Consider the following 21,048-nt stretch of genomic DNA (forward strand, 5'->3'; position numbering starts at 1 on the left):
TCAACACAAAAAATGGATGTGTAAATTCCATGGAGTGCATATTGAAAGTAAAATGAACTGGTCCTCTTATATCCAACCCTAAAAAAGACTGAGCTTAAAAACAAAGATTCCATGACTTACCAAACGGGAAAGCGCTGGTAGATAGGCACAATAAAAAAACACACAAACACACACACAAAATTTCGAGCTTTCGCAACCCCTGGTTGCTTCGTCAGGAAAGAGGGAAGGAGAGGGAAAGATGAAAGGATGTGGGTTTTAAGGGAGAGGGTAAGAAGTCATTCCAATCCCAGGAGCGGAAAGACTTACCTTAGGGGGAAAAAAAGGACAGGTATACACTCGCGCGCGCGCGCGCGCGCGCGCGCGCGCGCGCACACACACACACACACACACACACACACACACACACACACACACACACACACACACACACATATCCATCCACACATATACAGACACAAGCAGACATATTTAAAGGCAAAGAGTTTGGGCAGAGATGTCAGTCGAGGCGGAAGTGCAGAGACAAAGATGTTGTTGAATGACAGGTGAGGTATGAGTGGCGGCAACTTGAAATTAGCGGAGATTGAGGCCTGGTGGATAACGGGAAGAGAGGATATATTGAAGGGCAAGTTCCCATCTCCGGAGTTCGGATAGGTTGGTGTTAGTGGGAAGTATCCAGATAACCCGGACAGTGTAACACTGTGCCAAGATGTGCTGGCCGTGCACCAAGGCATGTTTAGCCACAGGGTGATCCTCATTACCAACAAACACTGTCTGCCTGTGTTCATTCATGCGAATGGACAGTTTGTTGCTGGTCATTCCCACATAGAAAGCATCACAGTGTAGCCAGGTCAGTTGGTAAATCACGTGGGTGCTTTCACACGTGGCTCTGCCTTTGATCGTGTACACCTTCCGGATTACAGGACTGGAGTAGGTGGTGGTGGGAGGGTGCATGGGACACGTTTTACACCGGGGGCGGTTACAAGGGTAGGAGCCACAGGGTAGGGAAGGTGGTTTGGGGATTTCATAGGGATGAACCAAGAGGTTACGAAGGTTAGGTGGACGGCGGAAAGACACTCTTGGTGGAGTGGGGCGGATTTCATGAAGGATGGATCTCATTTCGGGGCAGAATTTGAGGAAGTTGTATCCCTGCTGGAGAGCCACATTCAGAGTCTGATCCAGTCCCGGGAAGTATCCTGTCACAAGTGGGGCACTTTTGGGGTTCTTCTGTGGCAGGTTCTGGGTTATTTGCTTCTGTACCAGGTCGGGAGGGTAGTTGCGGGATGCGAAAGCTGTTTTCAGGTTGTTGGTGTAATGGTTCAGGGATTCAGGACTGGAGCAGATTCGTTTGCTATGAAGGCCTAGGCTGTAGGGAAGGGACCGTTTGATGTAGAATGGGTGGCAGCTGTCATAATGGAGGTACTGTTGCTTGTTGGTGGGTTTGATGTGGACAGATGTGTGAAGCTGGCCATTGGACAGATGGAGGTCAACGTCAAGGAAAGTGGCATGGGATTTGGAGTAGGACCAGGTGAATCTGATGGAACCAAAGGAGTTGAGGTTGGATAGGAAATTCTGGAGTTCTTCTTCACTGTGAGTCCAGATCATGAAGATGTCATCAATAAATCTGTACCAAACTTTGGGTTGGCAGGCTTGGGTAACCAAGAAGGCTTCCTCTAAGCGACCCATAAATAGGTTGGCATACGAGGGGGTCATCCTGGTACCCATGGCTGTTCCCTTTAATTGTTGGTATGTCTGGCCTTCAAAAGTGAAGAAGTTGAGAGTCAGGATGGAGCTGGCTAAGGCAATGAGGAAAGAGGTTTTAGGTAGGGTGGCAGGTGATCGGCGTGAAAGGAAGTGCTCCATTGCAGCGAGGCCCTGGACGTGCGGGATATTTGTGTATAGGGAAGTGGCATCAATGGTTACAAGGATGGTTTCCGGGGGTAACAGACTGAGTAAGGATTCCAGGCATTCGAGAAAGTGGTTGGTGTCTTTGATGAAAGATGTGAGACTGCATGTAATGGGTTGAAGGTGTTGATCTATGTAGGCAGAGATACGTTCTGTGGGGGCTTGGTAACCCGCTACAATGGGGCGGCCGGGATGTTTGGGTTTGTGAATTTTAGGAAGTAGGTAGAAGGTAGGAGTGCGAGGTGTCGGTGGGGTCAGGAGGTTGATGGAGTCAGGTGAAATGTTTTGTAGGGGCCCTAAGGTTCTGAGGATTCCTTGAAGCTCCGCCTGGACATCAGGAATGGGATTACCTTGGCAAACTTTGTATGTAGTGTTGTCTGAAAGCTGACGCAGTCCCTCAGCCACGTACTCCCGACAGTCAAGTACCACGGTCGTGGAACCCTTGTCAGCCAGAAGAATGATGATGGATCGGTCAGCTTTCAGATCACGGATAGCCTGGGCTTCGGCTGTGGTGATGTTGGGAGTAGGATTAAGGTTTTTCAAGACAGATTGAGAGGCAAGGCTGGAAGTGAGAAATTCCTGGAAGGTTTGGAGAGGGTGATTTTGAGGAAGAGGAGGTGGGTCCCGCTGTGATGGAGGACGGAACTGTTCCAGGCAGGGTTCAATTTGGATAGTGTCTTGGGGAGTTGGATCATTAGGTGTGGGATCAGGATTATTTTTCTTCATGGCAAAGTGATATTTCCAGCAGAGACTACGAGTGTAGGACAGTAAATCTTTGACAAGGGCAGTTTGGTTGAATCTGGGAGTGGGGCTGAAGGTGAGGCCTTTGGATAGGACAGAGGTTTCGGATTGGGAGAGAGGTTTGGAGGAAAGGTTAACTACTGAATTGGGGTGTTGTGGTTCCACATTGTGTTGGCTAGAATTGTGAGGTGTTGGGGGGAGTGGAGCTGGAAGTGGGAGAGACTGGGTCTGTGTGCAATGAGAGGAGGTTGAGGTTTGTTGGAAAGGTTGTGGAGGGTGAGTGAGTTGCCTTTCCGGAGGTGGGAAACCCGGAGATTGGATAGTTTTTTGAGGTGGAGGGTGGCATGCTGTTCTAATTTGCGGTTGGCCTGTAGGAGGATGCTACGAACAGCCGGTGTGGATGTGGGAGAGGAAAGACTGAGGACTTTGATTAGGGATAGGAGTTGACAGGTGTGTTCATTGGCTGAGTCGATTTATAGGTGACGGATTAGGCGGGTGAGGGCTATGGATTGTGCAGTTTGGAACTGGTATAGGAACTGATGGAAAGAAGGATTACAGCCAGAGATGGGAACTTTAAGTGTGAGGCCTTTGGGGATAATGCCAAATGTCAGACAAGCCTGAGTAAATAAAATATGGGAGCATAATCTGGCTAGGGTGAAGGCATGTTTGCGGAGGGAATGTAAATAAAATTTAATGGGGTCGTTGTAGGGATGGTGTGAGGTTGACATGGTATTAGAAGGTGGAAAGGGTAACATGAGACTAAAGTGAAAATAAAAAAAATAAAAGTATATAGGGAGAGAGAAAGGTGTGAAAAAAATCGAAAAAGTGTTGGTTTGAGATGAGCTATGTTGATCCTGTGCTGAACTTAGGTTGGGGAACAACAATGGGTACAAAGGTTAGGTAGTTGTGTTGCCTCCAAAACACACTAAAGGTTGGGGAAATTCAGGAAAATTTCGAAAAAACTGCGTGTAAATGTATTCAAAGGACTGGTTATGTGCTGGCAGATTATGAAAATGAGGCTAACAATTGTCTGACGAAGAAATAATAATGTTTAAACCTGTGGGAAGTGATCGGTTATGTGGGGAAAAAAGGGGATAAAACGAAAGTTGTTGGAAATAGCTGAAAAGGTTGTTTAATGGGTGAAAGGAACTGAAGCTGTGAAATACTATTCACGAGTTTACACAAAATGTTTGTAAACTGGGAACAGTGGATTTTATAGCAGCGGTAATGTTGAAAGCGTTAAAAAAATTTTTAGGTTATGGTTTGGAAGTAAATTACGTATTATTGAGTATATTTAGGCAGGATAAAATGTATGGTAGATTACGGAAAAAGGGAAGATGAATACAAAGTGAAACTACTTGTACAAACAAAAAGAGAAAGTAAGATGACAGAAAAGATTTCGAAATGCAACAGTGACAATAACAAACGTAATTGTTGGGTTCAAATTAATGATATAAATAAAATAGAAAGAAACATTCCACATGGGAAAAATATATTAAAAACAAAGATTCCATGACTTACCAAATGGGAAAGCGCTGGTAGATAGGCACAATAAAAAAATACACAAACACACACACAAAATTTCGAGCTTTCGCAACCCCTGGTTGCTTCGTCAGGAAAGAGGGAAGGAGAGGGAAAGATGAAAGGATGTGGGTTTTAAGGGAGAGGGTAAGGAGTCATTCCAATCCCGGGAGCGGAAAGACTTACCTTAGGGGGAAAAAAAGGACAGGTATACACTCGCGTGCACACACACACACACACATATATCCATCCACACATATACAGACACAAGCAGACATATTTAAAGGCAAAGAGTTTGAGCAGAGATGTCAGTCGAGGCAGAAGTGCAGAGGCAAAGATGTTGTTGAATGACAGGTGAGGTATGAGTGGTGGTGACTTGAAATTAGCGGAGATTGAGGCCTGGTGGATAACGGGAAGAGAGGATATATTGAAGGGCAAGTTCCCATCTCCGGAGTTCGGATAGGTTGGTGTTAGAGGGAAGTATCCAGATAACCCGGACAGTGTACCACTGTGCCAAGATGTGCTGGCCGTGCACCAAGGCAGCATTACATTCAGAACAGTAGTGGCTCAAATAACTATCTAGCAATCATCTTGTTAGATTATCTGTGATTTTGCTACGTTGTTATTTTTCTTCATTCCATTTCACATCATCTTTTAAAATGTGGATAACGTATACATTCATCAGTCATCACAATGTGCAGTTTTTTTCTTATGAAGTTATGTGAAGAGAAAATGTGCAACAAAATAAGCCACTAATGTACAACTGAAGCACTGAAAACAGATTTGCAGGAAGTGGTTCATATCCTATGCTGTACTGTTCTTTAAGATAGTGGGAAAAAATCTGATTAACATGGTTGTAAAGCAAGATAACTTTTTCAAAATTGTTCTTTGTTAATCCCTCCCACCCACACTCCCTCTACTCTTCATTTATAGTACATAAATAAATAATTCCACAGTATGCATAGTATTGCTTTGATTATTAGTTTTCTCTTTTTAAGATCTGTGTGGTGTATTATTTTCCAGTGCAACATTAGAGACAAAGCAGAAATCAGCTTTATAACTGGCCTTCCAGTCTTATTTTCAGTTAAAAAATATGAGGAGGCATTGAAAGACCTTGCCAGTCAAAAGTCTATACACACAGTATTTGAGAAAGATGTTAAGTCAATAAATCTTGGCACTAAGGAAGTTAATGTGCAAAGTACAAAAAACACTGAAGAAATATCAAAATATAAGGTAAGTTCTCAGAGACCTAATTTTAGATTGTGCATAATTGATGTTGTGGATAGTAATAATAGTAGGCATAGAATATTTCTGTCTGGCTTTGGTTAACTATAATTCTGTATGCTGTGTGGAGATATTTATTTATTTCATTTTTATTCATGTTGACATCTGTATTGGTGACAAAATGTCATAGATTACATTATAACATACATAGAACTTATTTAAAGAAAACAAAACAAAGTTATTATATTACAGACTCTTCAAAAGTAAAACAGACAAAAGAATCCTAACAAATACACCATATCCGGGGGTTGAATAGTTTAAGACATACTTAGTTCTGTAATAGAAGTGAAGCATGTGAACAACATATTAATAACAATTTCCCTGAAATGTCCAAACAAAATGTACATCATAATTAATGATCACATGCTGATCAATGAAGAAAATAAAACAAACCCAGATAGAATAAATAAGTCATGGAAAGGTGATAGTAAATATAAAATTTCACAAAATTACATGAAAATTCTTATGGGCAACAGTTAGAGAAAGAGAGAGAGAGAGAAAGTCAGGAAAACGATTGGGGGCTTCTCTGCAAACAAATGTAAACTGATGATAAAACTGTAGTGTCTGAACAAGCTAATATCCAAAACTACTAGATGAATTTTCATTAGGTTTTCACATGTAATATGAACACTATTTGGATCAACATATAGGCTTTATTTCATAAAAATTGGATCACAGAAAAAAGATAGCATAATTTAACGTTTTTGCCAAATGTGAAAGTAAGTCTGGTTCGTTTTTCACAACTAAACCATCAAACAGATTTTGATGAAATTTGGTATGGAGGCAGCTTGAACTCTGAGGAAGAACACAGGCTATGTTAGAAAGTAAACAAAGAAAAATAACTGACCTGTAAGAGGATGAAGTTAGGAATAAAACAACTTTATTTACCTCAGTGAAAAACCATGTTAAAAATGTCAATATTTTGTCCAGAAAGGACAGCATTATGAGGGCTGTGACTGTTTGTAAATACTTTAACTCCATATTACAGTACGGGATCATATTCTGGGGGAACTCACCCTGATGCAATCTGAGATGTAATGAATCATGCAGGCAACATTTCAAGAAACTTGGCATTATGACATTGCCATCTGTTTATATTTACAGTACTATATCATTTGTAAAAACTACCTGTTTATGCAAAGACAGCCCATTAATATTAAATGAACACATTCATAAATACAAAACAAGACAGCAGTCTGACCTATGAACATTTCAATCCAGAGCAACTTGTTACCAAAAAAGTGTCCTACATGTTGGGATACAGATGTATAATAACCTACCAGCTGAAATTAAAGAGAAAAGGCAGAAATACCAAGAGTTTTCACAGATAAATTAAAAAAGTCTTTTGGAGCAAAACTTTTCCAAGTAAATGATTTTTTTTCAAACAGGTAATAAATGTTAAATTTCTTAATAATCAATCACTTAGGCCTGATTACAGTGCATGTTTCCTTCAAACATGCACAAGTGAAAGTACAATGTAGTGTCTATTGCCTTCTTGTAATATTGACCAAACTTTCATGAAACAATTAAAATTCTAACAACATAACAGTGAAAATGTATGCTGATTTGTCCAATATAATATGTGCAAATTGTACAATATTTTCTGCATTGATCACTTATTTATTTTTGCCACTACACTTTTCAATGGTTCACACCATCATGTGCAAGTGGAGAATTGTTTATTTACATAGCTGGTGTTGGTGAAGACTAGACACCTTTTTACAGTAGCAGACCAAGGGAAATGTGTGTTATGTTACATCACATTGTAGACATAATGTACAGTGGAGACGATATACAACAGGCAGCAGTATGCACACTTTTTATGATCCTGCCACCCCTTAAAAGACACAACATAATCTATATTGCCTTGATTTGCTGCTGTGAAAAGGCATAAGTACTCTTCACCAACACCAGGTATGTAAATAAATGATTCTCCCTCTGAAGATGATGGTGTGAACCATCAAAATGCTTAGTGGCAAAATAAATAAGTGACTGCTGCAGAAAGTGGTTTTATTTGAATTTATCTACAGTCTCAGCCCTCATAATGCCGTCATTTATGGATGAGATATTCATTTCTATTCCAAGGGAGACAATGAAAGGGGTTAGTGAGAAAATGTGGATAGATATCAAAATTAAAATACGATAGGGAAAGAAAGATTTGCTAGACATATGACTATCCAACAGTCATCTAATACTAAACTAAACTCCATCCGAACAGGCCTTGGATGGCCCAACGGTACTGATCGGCCTCCACGTCATCCTCAGCCCACAGGCATCACTGGATGTGGATATAGAGAGGCATGTGGTCAGCACACCGCTCTCCCGGCCGTATGTCAGTTTACGACACCGGAGCAGTCACTTCTCAATCAAGTAGCTCTTCAGTTTGCCTCACAAGGGCTGAGTGCACCCCTCTTGCCAACGGTGCTCAGCAGACCAGATGGTCACCCATCAAAGTGCTACCCCAGCCTGACAGCACGTAACTTTAGTGATCTGAAGGGAACTGGTGTTACCAATGCAGCAAGGCCATTGGTGTCATCTAGTACATTAAATAGAACAAAATCTAAGGTAAAGTTCAGGGGAGAAGTTTCAGAAAATTTTGAAATTGAAGCAGGAGTGAAATAAAGGTGACAGACTCTCTCCATTGCTTTTCAAGTGCCTTAAATAAAGTAATCAAAGAGTGACAAAAACCAAAACCTATCAAATCAGAAAGAACATATATTAGGATAGACTGCTTAGCTTTTGCAGACAATCTGGTAATTCAATGTCAGGGCAGTAAAACAGCATAAAACAAATAAATATTTTAAAGAAACAGCAGAAAGATTATAACTCCAAATATCATTTGAAAGAAAAGTATATCAACTACCTGATACCCAAACCTCTAAAGACTAAATACGTGGAAATTTATAGTAATATTAATGTGAAACAATTCAGGAAACTGCCATAGAAAAGGTTGGTTAATGCACTCATCATAACTAAATGGAAACAGCATTCTGGCTTACAAAAGACATTTATAATAAAAAATGCATCTCATTATACATCAAACTGAGAACTTATAACATAGTCATCAAACCAGAGTATCTTTATGAGACTGAAACTTTCATTATAAACAGAAGGAGGGACATTGAGGAAATTCAAAAGAGAGAACAAAAAGTAAATGGGAAAATTTTGTGTCCAAATTATACTGAATAAGTAACATACAGACTAAGAGCAAATAAATAAACTGAAAAGTCTACCATCGTGTATTCAGATATGAAAAAATGGAGGCTAAAATTCAATGGGCATATTAAAAGAATGGAGGCAATCAGACTAACTACACAGGTTGTGAAATTCTACAAAACCTGCAGTAAAGCTAAAAACAAATGATAAAATAGATTGATGCAGTCCCATCTGCAGAATTTTTTCCAGGGAGGGGTAAGGCTCTAAAATTGCCATTTTTGATATAAATGAATTATTCAGTTTCAAGACATTTCGTGCCATAAGATCCAAATTTTATAGGTGAACAAAAACTTATATCACGGAGAATCGAAGGTTATCCACTATTGAGCGAATAAAAACTCTGTATTCAAGATTCTGGTGTGTGTGGAGGGGGGTGGGGGATGAGGGTAAGGATAAGGGTTGGCACTACCCTTGCGGATGCTTATGGGTGCTGTCAAAGGAGACCTGAAAGATGCAGGAATAACACAACTTGATACACCAGACAGAAAAAAAGTAGGCTTCCATTCATTTAAAATGACCATTGAATTTTAGCCTCCATTTTTCATGGCTGAATACCTGATGGTAGACTTTTCAGTTTCTTTCCTTGCTCTTGGTCTGTATGTTCCTTATTCAGTATAATTTGGACACAAACAAGAACACACAGTATGGTTGAGGAACTGAGTGGTCAATAGGTACATAAACAAAACTGAACAGGTGGCTAAGTGTGCCTGTGTATTGGGCAAAAAAGTGCAATAAGCAGATTATATGCTGCATTGTGTAACAGAATATGGCCCAACGGTGAAGAAGTATTGGATTTCTTCTCAACGTTAACCCAAAAATTCAACTGGCTGTTCAGAAAGTGAGTAATGACCAGCTTAATTTCCTGCATGTATTAGTAATCTATCATGTGGGTGGAGCTTAGAGCCATAAGGAATACAGAAAAGTAACACAGAATGAAACCACCATGATGAATCCAACCATTGTCCAACACAGAAGAGCGGTATAATTAAAACCTTTGTGAATAGAGCAAATAAAATATGTAAGCTGGTGATGAAGTCCCATCTGCAGAATTTTTTTCCAGGGAGGGGTAACACAGAAGAGAGGTATAGTTAAAACCTCTGTGAATAGAGCAAATAAAATATGTAAGCTGGTTTATTTAAAAGAGCAGGTCAGTTACATATAGTCTGCTTTTGAGAAAACTAGTTACTCTAATAAGGAGGGGAACAAGCTGTACAGCGAATAAGGAGTATTTCTAGAACTGATGAGATACAACAGCCACAAATAGTTACTTTTGCCTCATTAACAAGAATGGTACACCTTGAGGTTAAAATGATTTTTGAGCCCACAAAAAAAAAAGAAAAAAAAAGAGAGAGAGAAAGAAAGAAAGAGAGAGAGAGAAAAAAGAGAGGACTTGCTTAGCTGTGCAAAATGCCTGAAGTTATTAATTACAACAGCTGGTATGTGCAGAATTCTATGCACTAGAGGTCAAGCATATACTGTAACCATGACAAGAAGTATTTATGCCTGTTTAGGCAAACACAAGAGAGACTACTGCTTTGCAAAGACTGATAAGTAGACCGTAGAGGAACATGCTTTATGGTGTAGAGAAGTAAAATTTCTTGAGATCAGTGTTTTAACCAAGACAATGAATTATACTGCATGTTTGTGTAGAGGGACAATATAAATTTTTAAATACCATAGGTGTCCACAAGGGGGAGGGGTTACTTGCCCTCTCCTGGAATCTGGGTACAGACTTTTTATTCATTATGGAATTCTGATCCATTTGTAGCAGTGATTATCAGTGACTCTACTGAACTTCAGGTTTAACATTGCTGAGTATGACAGGAGATACTGTGAGTTTAGAAATCACTATATATTTTGGATTATTTGTTGTCACCCTGTTCATGGAAAATTATGCTGATTCCACAGATATCCTTCACAGGGATTGGGACCATCTTAACTCTGTGGGTGCAACACAGTGCCAGATACAGTCATAGAGCTAAGATGTTTGCAGTCCTGTTGGCTTGAATACAAAATAATGTGAAACTGAAGAGACAACGATTGCTTTGGTTCAGTCCTACGCTGTCATGTCAGGTCTACTGGCCAATTTGAGGTTGGTTTTGGGAGATTTCCCACATTCTTCCAGTCGGATCTTGGTCCTGAGTTGTTTGTTCCATCTAGTCTGAAACATGTTACTTTCAAAATGCATTGTATTCAACTTTAAACAATGGAAAGACCAGGCTGGAATATGAAGTCTTCACGGGTTGTCAGCCGAGTAGCATCGTCGTCTCGTAGCGTGCTACGAGGCGACGATGCTACTCAGCTGACAACCTGTGAAGACTTCATTTATGAAATTCGCCGAGAAAGCCTGCACTCACATGGAATAACAGCAGTATGGAAAGACAAATGGCTACTAATCACATAAAGGAGGCAATGAGTTACAGACACGCGCAATGAAAAGACTGCTAAACTTTTAAACTTTTGGACAAAAAGGTCCTTTTGAAATAGTGTGTGATTATGTGTTTGTGGTTTCTATTGTTGAAGGACAATTTTTTTGTCCGAAAGCTTAAAAATTCATTCAGTTTTAGTTATGCTAGGCACCATTAGAAATAGGAAGCATGAAAGTCATGCAATAAATTCATTAACTTGATCAGATGTTAAGTTTGATAAGCAAAGTGCAATGGAAGTCATCAAAGTTAGATAAGTGTGTTTTGAAAGTTTATTTCCTTTTCTTCTTTTTTTTCCCCACTTCGTGTTTTGTTGATATCTAACAAGCTTTTCTCAGTCATTCTGAATTTGTTTATTTCAGATTTTATAATTTCGGCATCAACCCAACACAAATTCAATATAATAGTTTGTGAATATTTTCTACCTATATTTCAGAAGTCATTATTTACCCTGGATGTAATCACAGGATATAATGTGGATTACCAAAAGATTGCATACACCATTGAAATATGCAAATCATTTGGGTATCAAAGTAACATTCCTTAAAAATTTGAGAAATTTGTTTTTTGTTGTCACTTCCTGTCAAAATTAGTGCTTAGGGCACAACATGTTTCCAAACTCACCAAATCAGTTATATAAAAAAAATGGCAATTTTAAAATTTGGACCCCCTTTTCTGCAGACACATATGTTAAATACCACAATAACTTTATCAGAATTTTATTAAAAAAAAAATATGAATACTAACTTTCACAGAGAAGGGAATTCTGATGATAGACTGCTTGTAATGGAAAATTATGCCACTTGTTGGAGACAGCTCTATACCTATTTGACATCATGTGACAAACAACCATCTCTAGCCTTACAAGGAACCGGCTCGACTAGCAGCACCAATACTTTGTTTCTTTGGACGTGTACTGACTGTGGTGGGGGTAGTATCAGGTGGGGTGAGTAGAGGGAGAGGGAAGCAGGAGACAAAGAGATGGACTTGGGGGTAGGTGGCTGCGGCTCGGAGGGAGGCAGACAGTTGTCCAGCTAGGAAGTGGGGGTGGCAGGTGTATGGGCTAGGCATGTAATGCACAGTTGTAGGGGCTGGTGGGGAGTGGCGCCTGCTGAAGGTGATTTATGGATGTGAATTGGGAGGGGTTGACAGGATGGAGCAATGAGAAACAGTTGGTTGGAGGGTGCAGGGACAGTGGGTTACCTGAGATAGAGACCAGGACGATTGTTGGTGTGGAGGATGTGTTGTAAGGATACCTCCCATCTGTGTAGTTCAGAGAAGCTGGTAGTAGAGGGAAGGATCCAGATGACCAAGGTGGTGATGCAGCTTACATATGGTGCCCCCAGGTGGACAGCTTTGTTCTTGGCAACAGTTTGGTAATAGCAATTCAGCCTGGTGGATAGCAGGTTGGTAGTCATGCTGACATAAAAGGCTTTGCAGTGTTTGCAGCATAGTTGATATACTACATGACTGCTTTTACAGGTGACTCGGCCTATGATGGGATAGAATAAACCTATGACAGGACTGGAGTAAGAGGTGCTGAGTGGGTGGATTGGGCAGGTCTCACACCTTTGTCTCCCACAGAGTTATGGTCCTTGTGGCAAGAGGTTGGTAGTGGGAGTGGCATAGGAATGGACTAGGATGTTGTGTAGGTTGGGTGGGCAATGGTACAGCACTTTAGGAGGGGTGGGAAGGATCTTGGATAGTATATCCCTCATTTCAGGGCCAGATGAGAAGTAATCAAAACCCTGGCAAAGGATATGGTTCAGTTGTTCCAGCACAGGGTGGTACTGGGTGACAAGGGGAGTGCCCCTTTGTAGATGATTCTTGGGTGTGGTGGGAGGACTAGGGTTGTGTGAGAATATGGCATGGGAAATGTGTTTGTGGACTAGGTTTGGGGGTACTTTTTGTCTGTGAATGCTTTCACAAGGCCTTCCACATACTGGACAAGGACGTTCTCATCACTGCAAATGCGCCGTCCATGAGTGGCCAGGTTGTATGGAGCCTAGTCCACAAACCAATTTCTCATTCTGCATCCTCACACACCCCCAATTCTCCCACCACCCCCTAGAATCAGCTACAAAGGAACATCCACCTTGCTACCCTGTATCACCCAGGATTGGAACAAGTGAACTATATTCTTTGCCAAGGCTTCAGCTGTCTCTCATGTGGCTGTGAAATGAGGGACATCCTACCCAAGCTCCTTCCCAACCCCACTAAAATGGTGTTCCGTTGCCCTCCCAACCTACACAACAATCTTGTCCATTCATATGCCAGTCCCATATGCCAACCCCTTGCCAAGGTGCAATATCTGCCCAATCCACCCAGCCAGCACCACCTACTCCATTCCTGTCAGAGGATTATTGTATCCCATCAGAGGCCTGGCCACCCGTGAAAGCAACCATGTCATATACCAACAATGTTGTAAACACTGCATGGCCTTTTATGTCAGCATGACTATCAACCAGCTGTCCACCAGGATGAATGACAGCTGCCAAACTCTTGCCAAGAACAAAGTTAACCACTTGGTGGCACAACATGTAGCTAAGCCCAGCATGCTCAATTTCAATGGCTGCTACACAACTCTGCCCATCTGCATCTTTCCCTCCACCACTAGCCTCTCTGAGCTACACAGATATGGGAGTTAGCCTTACAAAACATCCTCCGCACCCGTAATTGCCCTGGCCTCAATCTCGGGTAACCCACTGTCCCCACACCTTCCACCCAACAGTTCTGCTTCCTCCATACTCTCATCCCCTCCCAATTCCTGCCCCTGAGTCGCCATCAGTGCACGATACTCCCCACTGGCACCTACCATCGTGCATTACATGTTTAACCCATATACCTGCCATCCTCCCACCCACATTCCTATCCGGCAAACCAACTGCCTCCCTGCAAGCTGCTAGCCATCCATCCCCAGTCCTTCTTCTTGTCTCACACTCCCTCTACTCACCTCACCCCACCCCACCTGACACTATCACCAACACAACCAGTCCACCTGCCGAAACACGGGCACTGTTAACCCAGCTGGCACCATGTAGGGGCAGGGGCAGAGGTAGGTGTGTGTGTGTGTGTGTGTGTGTGTGTGTGTGTGTGTGAGAGAGAGAGAGAGAGAGAGAGAGAGAGAGAGAGAGAGAGAGGGTGCGCACATGTGTGTGCATGCAGTATTTTAGATGCATAATGCATTTACTGGCTCTTGTCATGTTGGGCTGCTATTGTGTGAATACCTTGCTGCTTGTTAATACATCCCTTTCCATTGAGTAACTTGAGGTATGTATTTTCAGTTTGACTTCTTGCATGTGGTACCACCACACCAGACACCATATGCTTTAAGAGGAAACAAAGAGTTAGCTGATTCTGATGGTTATTTGACTGTTAACAAATATACTCTTCAGCATGACGTCTTCAAAAATGTTTTTGGAATAGGTGACTGTGCTAATCTCCCTACATCAAAGACAGCTGCAGCTATTGGTAAGTGATTTGAGAAGTAACATCCATATTTGACATTATGTATCAGATGCTCAGGCTATGTAACCAGAGGTTGTGTTGTTAGTTCCACTACTACTACTACTACTACTACTACTACTACTACTATTTATTTATTTTTATTATTATTAATCTTTCATCTCAATTTTAAAAACACTAAATATTCATTGCCTTGAAAGAAATGTTGAGGCAGTGAAAAGTAAAATAGAAATTTGTTGAATGAGTATGCAAAGTTATCATACTCGTAATCATTTTTGATAGCATGCTCAAAATCACTCCCTGAATTGAATGAGTGTCATGTATTTTTCATAAGTATTCTATTTCCAATAACTCCAGAAAAGATATTTGAGGCTATTGGTGAAAATGGAAAAAAGTAAGCATATTTCCTGTCAGTGACTTGATATTAGTTTTGCGAGAAAACAATAATTGTGGTTTTATTTTCAATGTAGGAATGTGCAGTTGCTAAAAACTGCAATTGAATATTATTGTGCAGTAGTCTGTTGGAATTTTGATGGCAGAGAGTCCTAGTAATGACAAGACAGACTGTTGTGCATACAGCTCGCTTTTATTACCACATACTCAAATGATTAATACAGTGATACCCCACTTTTGCGCTTTTCAAGGGAGTAAAACACAGGAAAATGTAAAATGTGGGAAATAACGTTTTAAGCTGCAAAAGTTATGTATAGGATACCCCCTAGCACTTTAGGTATGATATATGTACATAACAGGCATCGAAAGACTTGTCAGGGGCTTGTTTATTATCTAATAAATGTTTATTACATAGTAAAAACCACTGATGGAAGTGGAACTGGTAACTTGTCTGGGAAGTAGGAGTTTCACTCAATTCCATGTCATAATTGATGCTTATGACAGCCTGCAGCTGTCATTCATTATTTAAATAATGAAATCCCGCACTAGTTACATATTTTTTCATGCTTAGCATGACGCATTTCGAGAATTTATTCTCATTGTCAAGTGTAAATATGGACATAAGTATTTTGTGTGGTGTTTGAATATGTTTTATTCTGTGTCATCTGCACCGTAGTCATCTTTTTGAGGTTATCAGGTACTGTGCCTCATCAGTTATGTAGAAAACCACACACACACAAATTATCACTCACATTGTTTGTTTGCGTAAAATCACAAAAAATGCTTACATAAATACTGCACTTGACAACGAGAATAAATTCTCGAAACACATTTTGCTCAGCATGAATAAAATAGGTAACCGGCACTGTGTTTAAACAAAAAGTTCAATGAAGGTGTCACAACGATCACAACAATCACGAAAATGTGTTTGCACAGTAGAGACAGTTTGGAAATGGTTGTGATTGGTCATGATATCTTCATGTGAACAAACCTAGTTACTCCTATCAGCCACCACGCCAAGTAGAGCTTGGCAGTGGTGGGAGATACAGCACCAATTGTTCCAACTTGCGTGTTTACCATTTCAAATCCACTGAATAGAGTGCCCTGGTGTCAAGAAACTTAACCGTGTAAGATTTGCAAACACTACTGGACGGCCAACATCATTTTTTCTCCACAAACATTTTTTCATAATCACAGGAAAATTGTAAGTATGTTGATCCAAAATCGGGTGAAAATTACCATTGTGGGCAAAGGAAATTTGATGGGACTGATAAAAAATGTCGTATACGGCAGGAAAACGTTAATTCTGGGAACATAAAAGTGGTGTTATACTGTATTAAAGTTCCACTCATTTTTCCTTGAAAATAGACTAGGGAATGCAGACATTCAGTAAAGACTTCAGAGTCAAAGATTTATCCACTGTTGTACTCAATCTCTTTTGTGAAAAGTATTTTCAGTCATTAGACAAACATTAGATTTCTTGGCAGTAGTCTTTAGCGTTTCAAGTCACTGGAAGCAGAAGCAGGAAAAGATAAAAAAGTGATGTTGTAGCGATTGGTGTTGAAAGAAAAGTTAAGAAATTTGGGGAAGTATTTCTATTTAGCAAGTGTGACAGGAAACTGTTTGACAATTACCCACGCCGTCAGTAGCTAACGCTTGCTCACATGTGCAAACAACAAATATGTTCACTACTCTATGTAAAAATTTCAGCATAATGGTAGAACCATACCAGTGATATGAAAACTACAGGGATTTCCAACCATGATATGATTTGTGAATGACTGAAGTACAGACCTATTCTACTGCAGGAGAATACCAAACATTTTGTGTCTTTTGCCAATACTTGTTGTTGCATCAGGTGACACTGTCAGTGTATAGTGATGAATGATTTCCTAGGAACAAGATAGAGTTCGAAGGGAGTGAATGGATAGCCTTGATTAAGACAGTTTGTATGAGGGTGTAAATGCTACAGCAGTTGTGAGTCTGTAGAAAATGGGACATATGTAGCAAAGGAAACCAAACAAGTCAAACACTTCAGTCTATCAAGTAGTACAGCAATATTGGTATAGAAAGATTAAACACAATATGCACAGCACAGTGTGTACACAGTTATTTGTACTGGACAGTCCAGATGACAAATCAGTGTTATTGTGGGTTCATTGTTATAAACAGTAATGTGCCAGTTGTTTTATTTTTATATTTTATTTGTTACCAGATGTTCTACATGAAATCAACAACTACTATAAGTGAGAAATTTCTGGTGTAGTACCCCTAGTTGAATATTCTTGCATGTACAATAAACACCATTGTTGAGCGTGTGTGTGTGTGTGTGTGTGTGTGTGTGTGTGTGTGTGTGTGTGTGTTACCAAAATCTGTACAAATGTTAGCCTCAGATGACTGTCACTATAAACAGTTAACTGTAATGTTCATTGTTTCTTACCTCAAACTGCAGCAGGTCTTGTTAAAGCAGCCAAAATTGATTCATCTCCATCTCCATTCGTAACAGTACATGACAGGCCTGTTTTAAAGATTACTGAGTTCCTTACTCAAAACTGATTAACCATGTACATAACTGAACCAACACTGATTCTACATTTTAAAAGTATGTTTGCCAAAAGTAGTAGCGTTCCAGTGATTCAGCATGAAGTAACTCAAGTTTCTTGTGAGTATGGATGTACCCAGACGAATGCATTATAACGCAAGATTTGTATTTAACACACCTTTTCCATGTGCTATTAAAGTACTGGTGCTTCTAAGGCTTAACTAAGCAGTTTGACTGTATGCTGGTCAGAATAACAGATTTAGACTTTCCTACTACCATGGAAAGTGAATGAAGATGTTTGAAGTGTGCCCCTACGTGGATAGCACACTCACAGAATTGAAGCATGGTGTTGCAAAGTATGTACAGATACCGATGATTTAGCTATGTCCCTAAGGAGGACATATTTGAATTGGGAACATCTGCTTTAACTGAGAATGGACACAGCTTAGGGAGATATCATGGCACCCACTGATTTTCCATATCTTAAGTACTGGATGATCAGTTTATGGACTGAAATCTGCATTGATGCACTAGTTTTAATAAACATAGGCATATCAAAAATTAGCTTTGTCAGTGAGAACCAGTCAGCATTACTCTCAATACTGTGTTCGTGTTACTTTTGATTAGTATTTGAAGCATAGTGTATGACAGTTTCATCAGTGCTTGGAACAAAATGTGTGATGTAACTTTTCAAGTTGGGGTGGCTTGCTTGCATCAACAATACAGATAGCAATACTGTAGGTGCAAACACAGATGGGGGATCTGTGGAGAGACCAGACTAACCCTTTGTGAATAGTGAAATGGGAGGGTAGGAATATAGTAGAAGACAAATGTGTAGTTTTGAGAGATGCAATAGAGAAGGCAGCAGAGGCTAATATAGGTAAAAAGGCAAGGCATAGTGGAAACCCCTGGATAACACACAGAATATTGAATTTAATTGATGAAAAGATAAAACATATAAATGCAGGAAATTAAGTTCAAAATGGCTAAGCATAGGCTTAGCACATTTTTTTTTTCTAACCCAGGACATATTTTTGAAATTACTTAAAAGTTTTAACTGTTTACTGAAATGCTACACTTTGTTTATTCAGTTATATTTTTAACTAGACATGACATTGGACAAGTTTGTGCTAACCATTGTTGCTGTTGCATGATTGTTTTCTCCAAAGAATGCAACAATGTATCAGATATAAATGACAAAATAATGTAAAGAATAACTGACTCAGTCTTGATTCTAGCAGATGAAAATTTTGGATTATATAACATTTTAATCGGTTTAAGATGTGCAGTCTGATGTTTTAAAATAGATTGTGTGTCTAGCAATGTGGTATGAAAATGTAGCCTTTTTTAATAGCAGATCCCCAGATCACTGTTATTCCCTTCTTTAGCTGTAAAAAATCATCTTATGTTTGATGAAACAATTGCATTAATACCACTCCTGTGTTAAGCTGTCTTTAATAGCACCCTTTCCTTTATGTGTGCAACAATTCTCCAGTGAATTGTGTGCAATGAACACATTCATTGTTCCTGTCACTACAAACTTTCAAAAATGTGTATTCCTGTTGCAGGTTAACATTATACATACACTTTCTTTTGCCCATAGCTACATATGATGCAAAAAAATAAAGGTCAAATGATCAAAAAGTGTAGACAAGTTACGTGAAAAGTTGTGGTGGAACCGGTAGCCACGCCTCACCTTCGACATCAGTGCTTGCTTCAAGGTCAGCTGAGAGAGAGAGACAGCTGTAAGAGAATGTTCAAAAATGCAATATTGAACATATAGGTCTAAAATTTTACAAAAGTCCTACCCAGTCATAAAATTTTCAAACCCTGGACAGCACTAAAAAAAAACCATGACTGTCCAGGCTAATCCTGGGTGTATGGTAAGGCTAGCTAAGCAGGAATGGCTAGAGGACAAATGCAAGATGGTAGAAGCATCCATAATTAGATGCAGTATAGATGCCACCTATTGGAAAATTAGAGGCCTTTGGGGAAAACGGGCAACTGTATGAATATCAAGAGCTTGGATGGGGCAGTAATAGGCAAAGAATGGATAACTGAAAGGTGGAAGGACATAGAGCAGGCTGTTACAACTTGCATGTCCTCTGGGAGGAGCCGGGTGAACACAGGCACAGGTGAGCATAGATGGATGGACAATTAGCTGATGTGCAGCTGTCTTGTACCCAGGGTTCAGCATAATCAGTTGTGCCCCACTGGCTGAATGCCGCAGGCAGGGTTGGCCAAGCAGCTCATATATGTGCAGAACGTGTGCAATACAGCTGACTGGTGGGTAGCCTAAACCCTACACTACATGCGTCTGCCCATAAGCATGATGGGTGAACACAGGCACCTTTGCCCATTGGGCAGCAATGGAACAGCTTATTAGAGGATCTATATATGGGCAACAAACTTGAGAAAAATATTATAGAAAGAGAAAAGGAAGTAGGTGAATATGAGATGGGAGATGTGATAATGCAAGAAGAATTTAATGGAGGATTTAAAGACCATAGTGGAAACAAGGCCACTGGAGTATCTGATGTTCCCTCAGAATTACTGAGATCCTTGAGAGCCATGTCAAAATTATTCAACCTGGTGTGCAAAATAAAGGAGACAAGCAAAACACCCCCAGATTTCATGAACAATGTAATTATACCAGTCCAAAAGAAGGCAGGTGCTAACAGTTGAGAATGCTACTGAACCATTAATTTAATAAATCATGGCTACAAAATATTGGCACAAATTATTTACAGAATATTGCAAACTCTGGCAGGAGCTGACCTTGAGGAAGATAAGTTTTGGTTGCGAAGCAATGTTGACCCTACAACTTACCTTAGAAGACAGGCTGAAGAAAGACAAACTACATTTGTAGCATTTATACATTTAGTGAAAGCCTTTAAGAATGTTGACTAGCCTCCAAATCTTGAAAGTAGCAGGGATAAAATATGGATAATTGTAAGAGTCAAAGGGCATAAAAGGGAAGCTGTAGTTCAGAAAAGAGTGAGATGGGGTTATAGATGTTCCCCCATGTTACTCAATCTGTACATTGAGCAAGCTGCAGGAAACCAATAAGAAATTTTGAAAGGGAATCAAAGTTCCGGGAGAAGAAATAAAAACTTAAAGGTCTGTCACTGACATTGTAGTTCTGATAGACACAGCAAATGGCTTCGAAGAGCAGTGGAACGGATTGGATAGTGTCCTGAAAAGAGATTTTAAGATGAACATTAACAAAAGTAAACAGAGGCAACGGAATATGGTCTAATCAAATCAGGTAATGCATAGGGTGTAAGATTAGGAACTGACACACTAAAAGTAGTATGCGAGTTTACTGATTTGGGCAGCATAATAACTGAAGTAGAGAGGCTATAAAGTGTAATCGCACTAAAGGTATTTCTGAAAAATAGGACTTTGTTAATGTCTAATATAAATTTAAGGGTTGGGAAATATTTTCTAGAGGTACGTCTGGAGTGTAGCTTTGTATGGAAATGAAACATGGACATCAAGCAGTGCAGACAAGAAGAAAATAAAAGGTTTTAAAATGGGGTACAGTAGAAGAATGCA

The 21,048-nt window shown here is 40.0% G+C and overlaps 1 protein-coding gene across 2 annotated transcripts in view; it reads left to right on the top strand.

Annotated features, from left to right (window-relative positions):
- LOC126184761 (sulfide:quinone oxidoreductase, mitochondrial) overlaps nucleotides 1-21,048 on the top strand; it is a 101,334-nt gene that overhangs the window by 57,454 nt on the left and 22,832 nt on the right. Inside the window, exons 5-6 of one of the 2 annotated variants that reach the window (XM_049927307.1) lie at nucleotides 5,188-5,397; nucleotides 14,375-14,561. In XM_049927307.1, the coding sequence (XP_049783264.1) occupies nucleotides 5,188-5,397; nucleotides 14,375-14,561 (397 nt within the window). The remainder of the gene's footprint in view (nucleotides 1-5,187; nucleotides 5,398-14,374; nucleotides 14,562-21,048) is intronic. The other variant, XM_049927308.1, reaches the window with a different exon arrangement.

The sequence above is a fragment of the Schistocerca cancellata genome, chromosome 4 (genome assembly GCF_023864275.1).
Source record: "Schistocerca cancellata isolate TAMUIC-IGC-003103 chromosome 4, iqSchCanc2.1, whole genome shotgun sequence".
Lineage (NCBI taxonomy): Eukaryota > Metazoa > Arthropoda > Insecta > Orthoptera > Acrididae > Schistocerca > Schistocerca cancellata.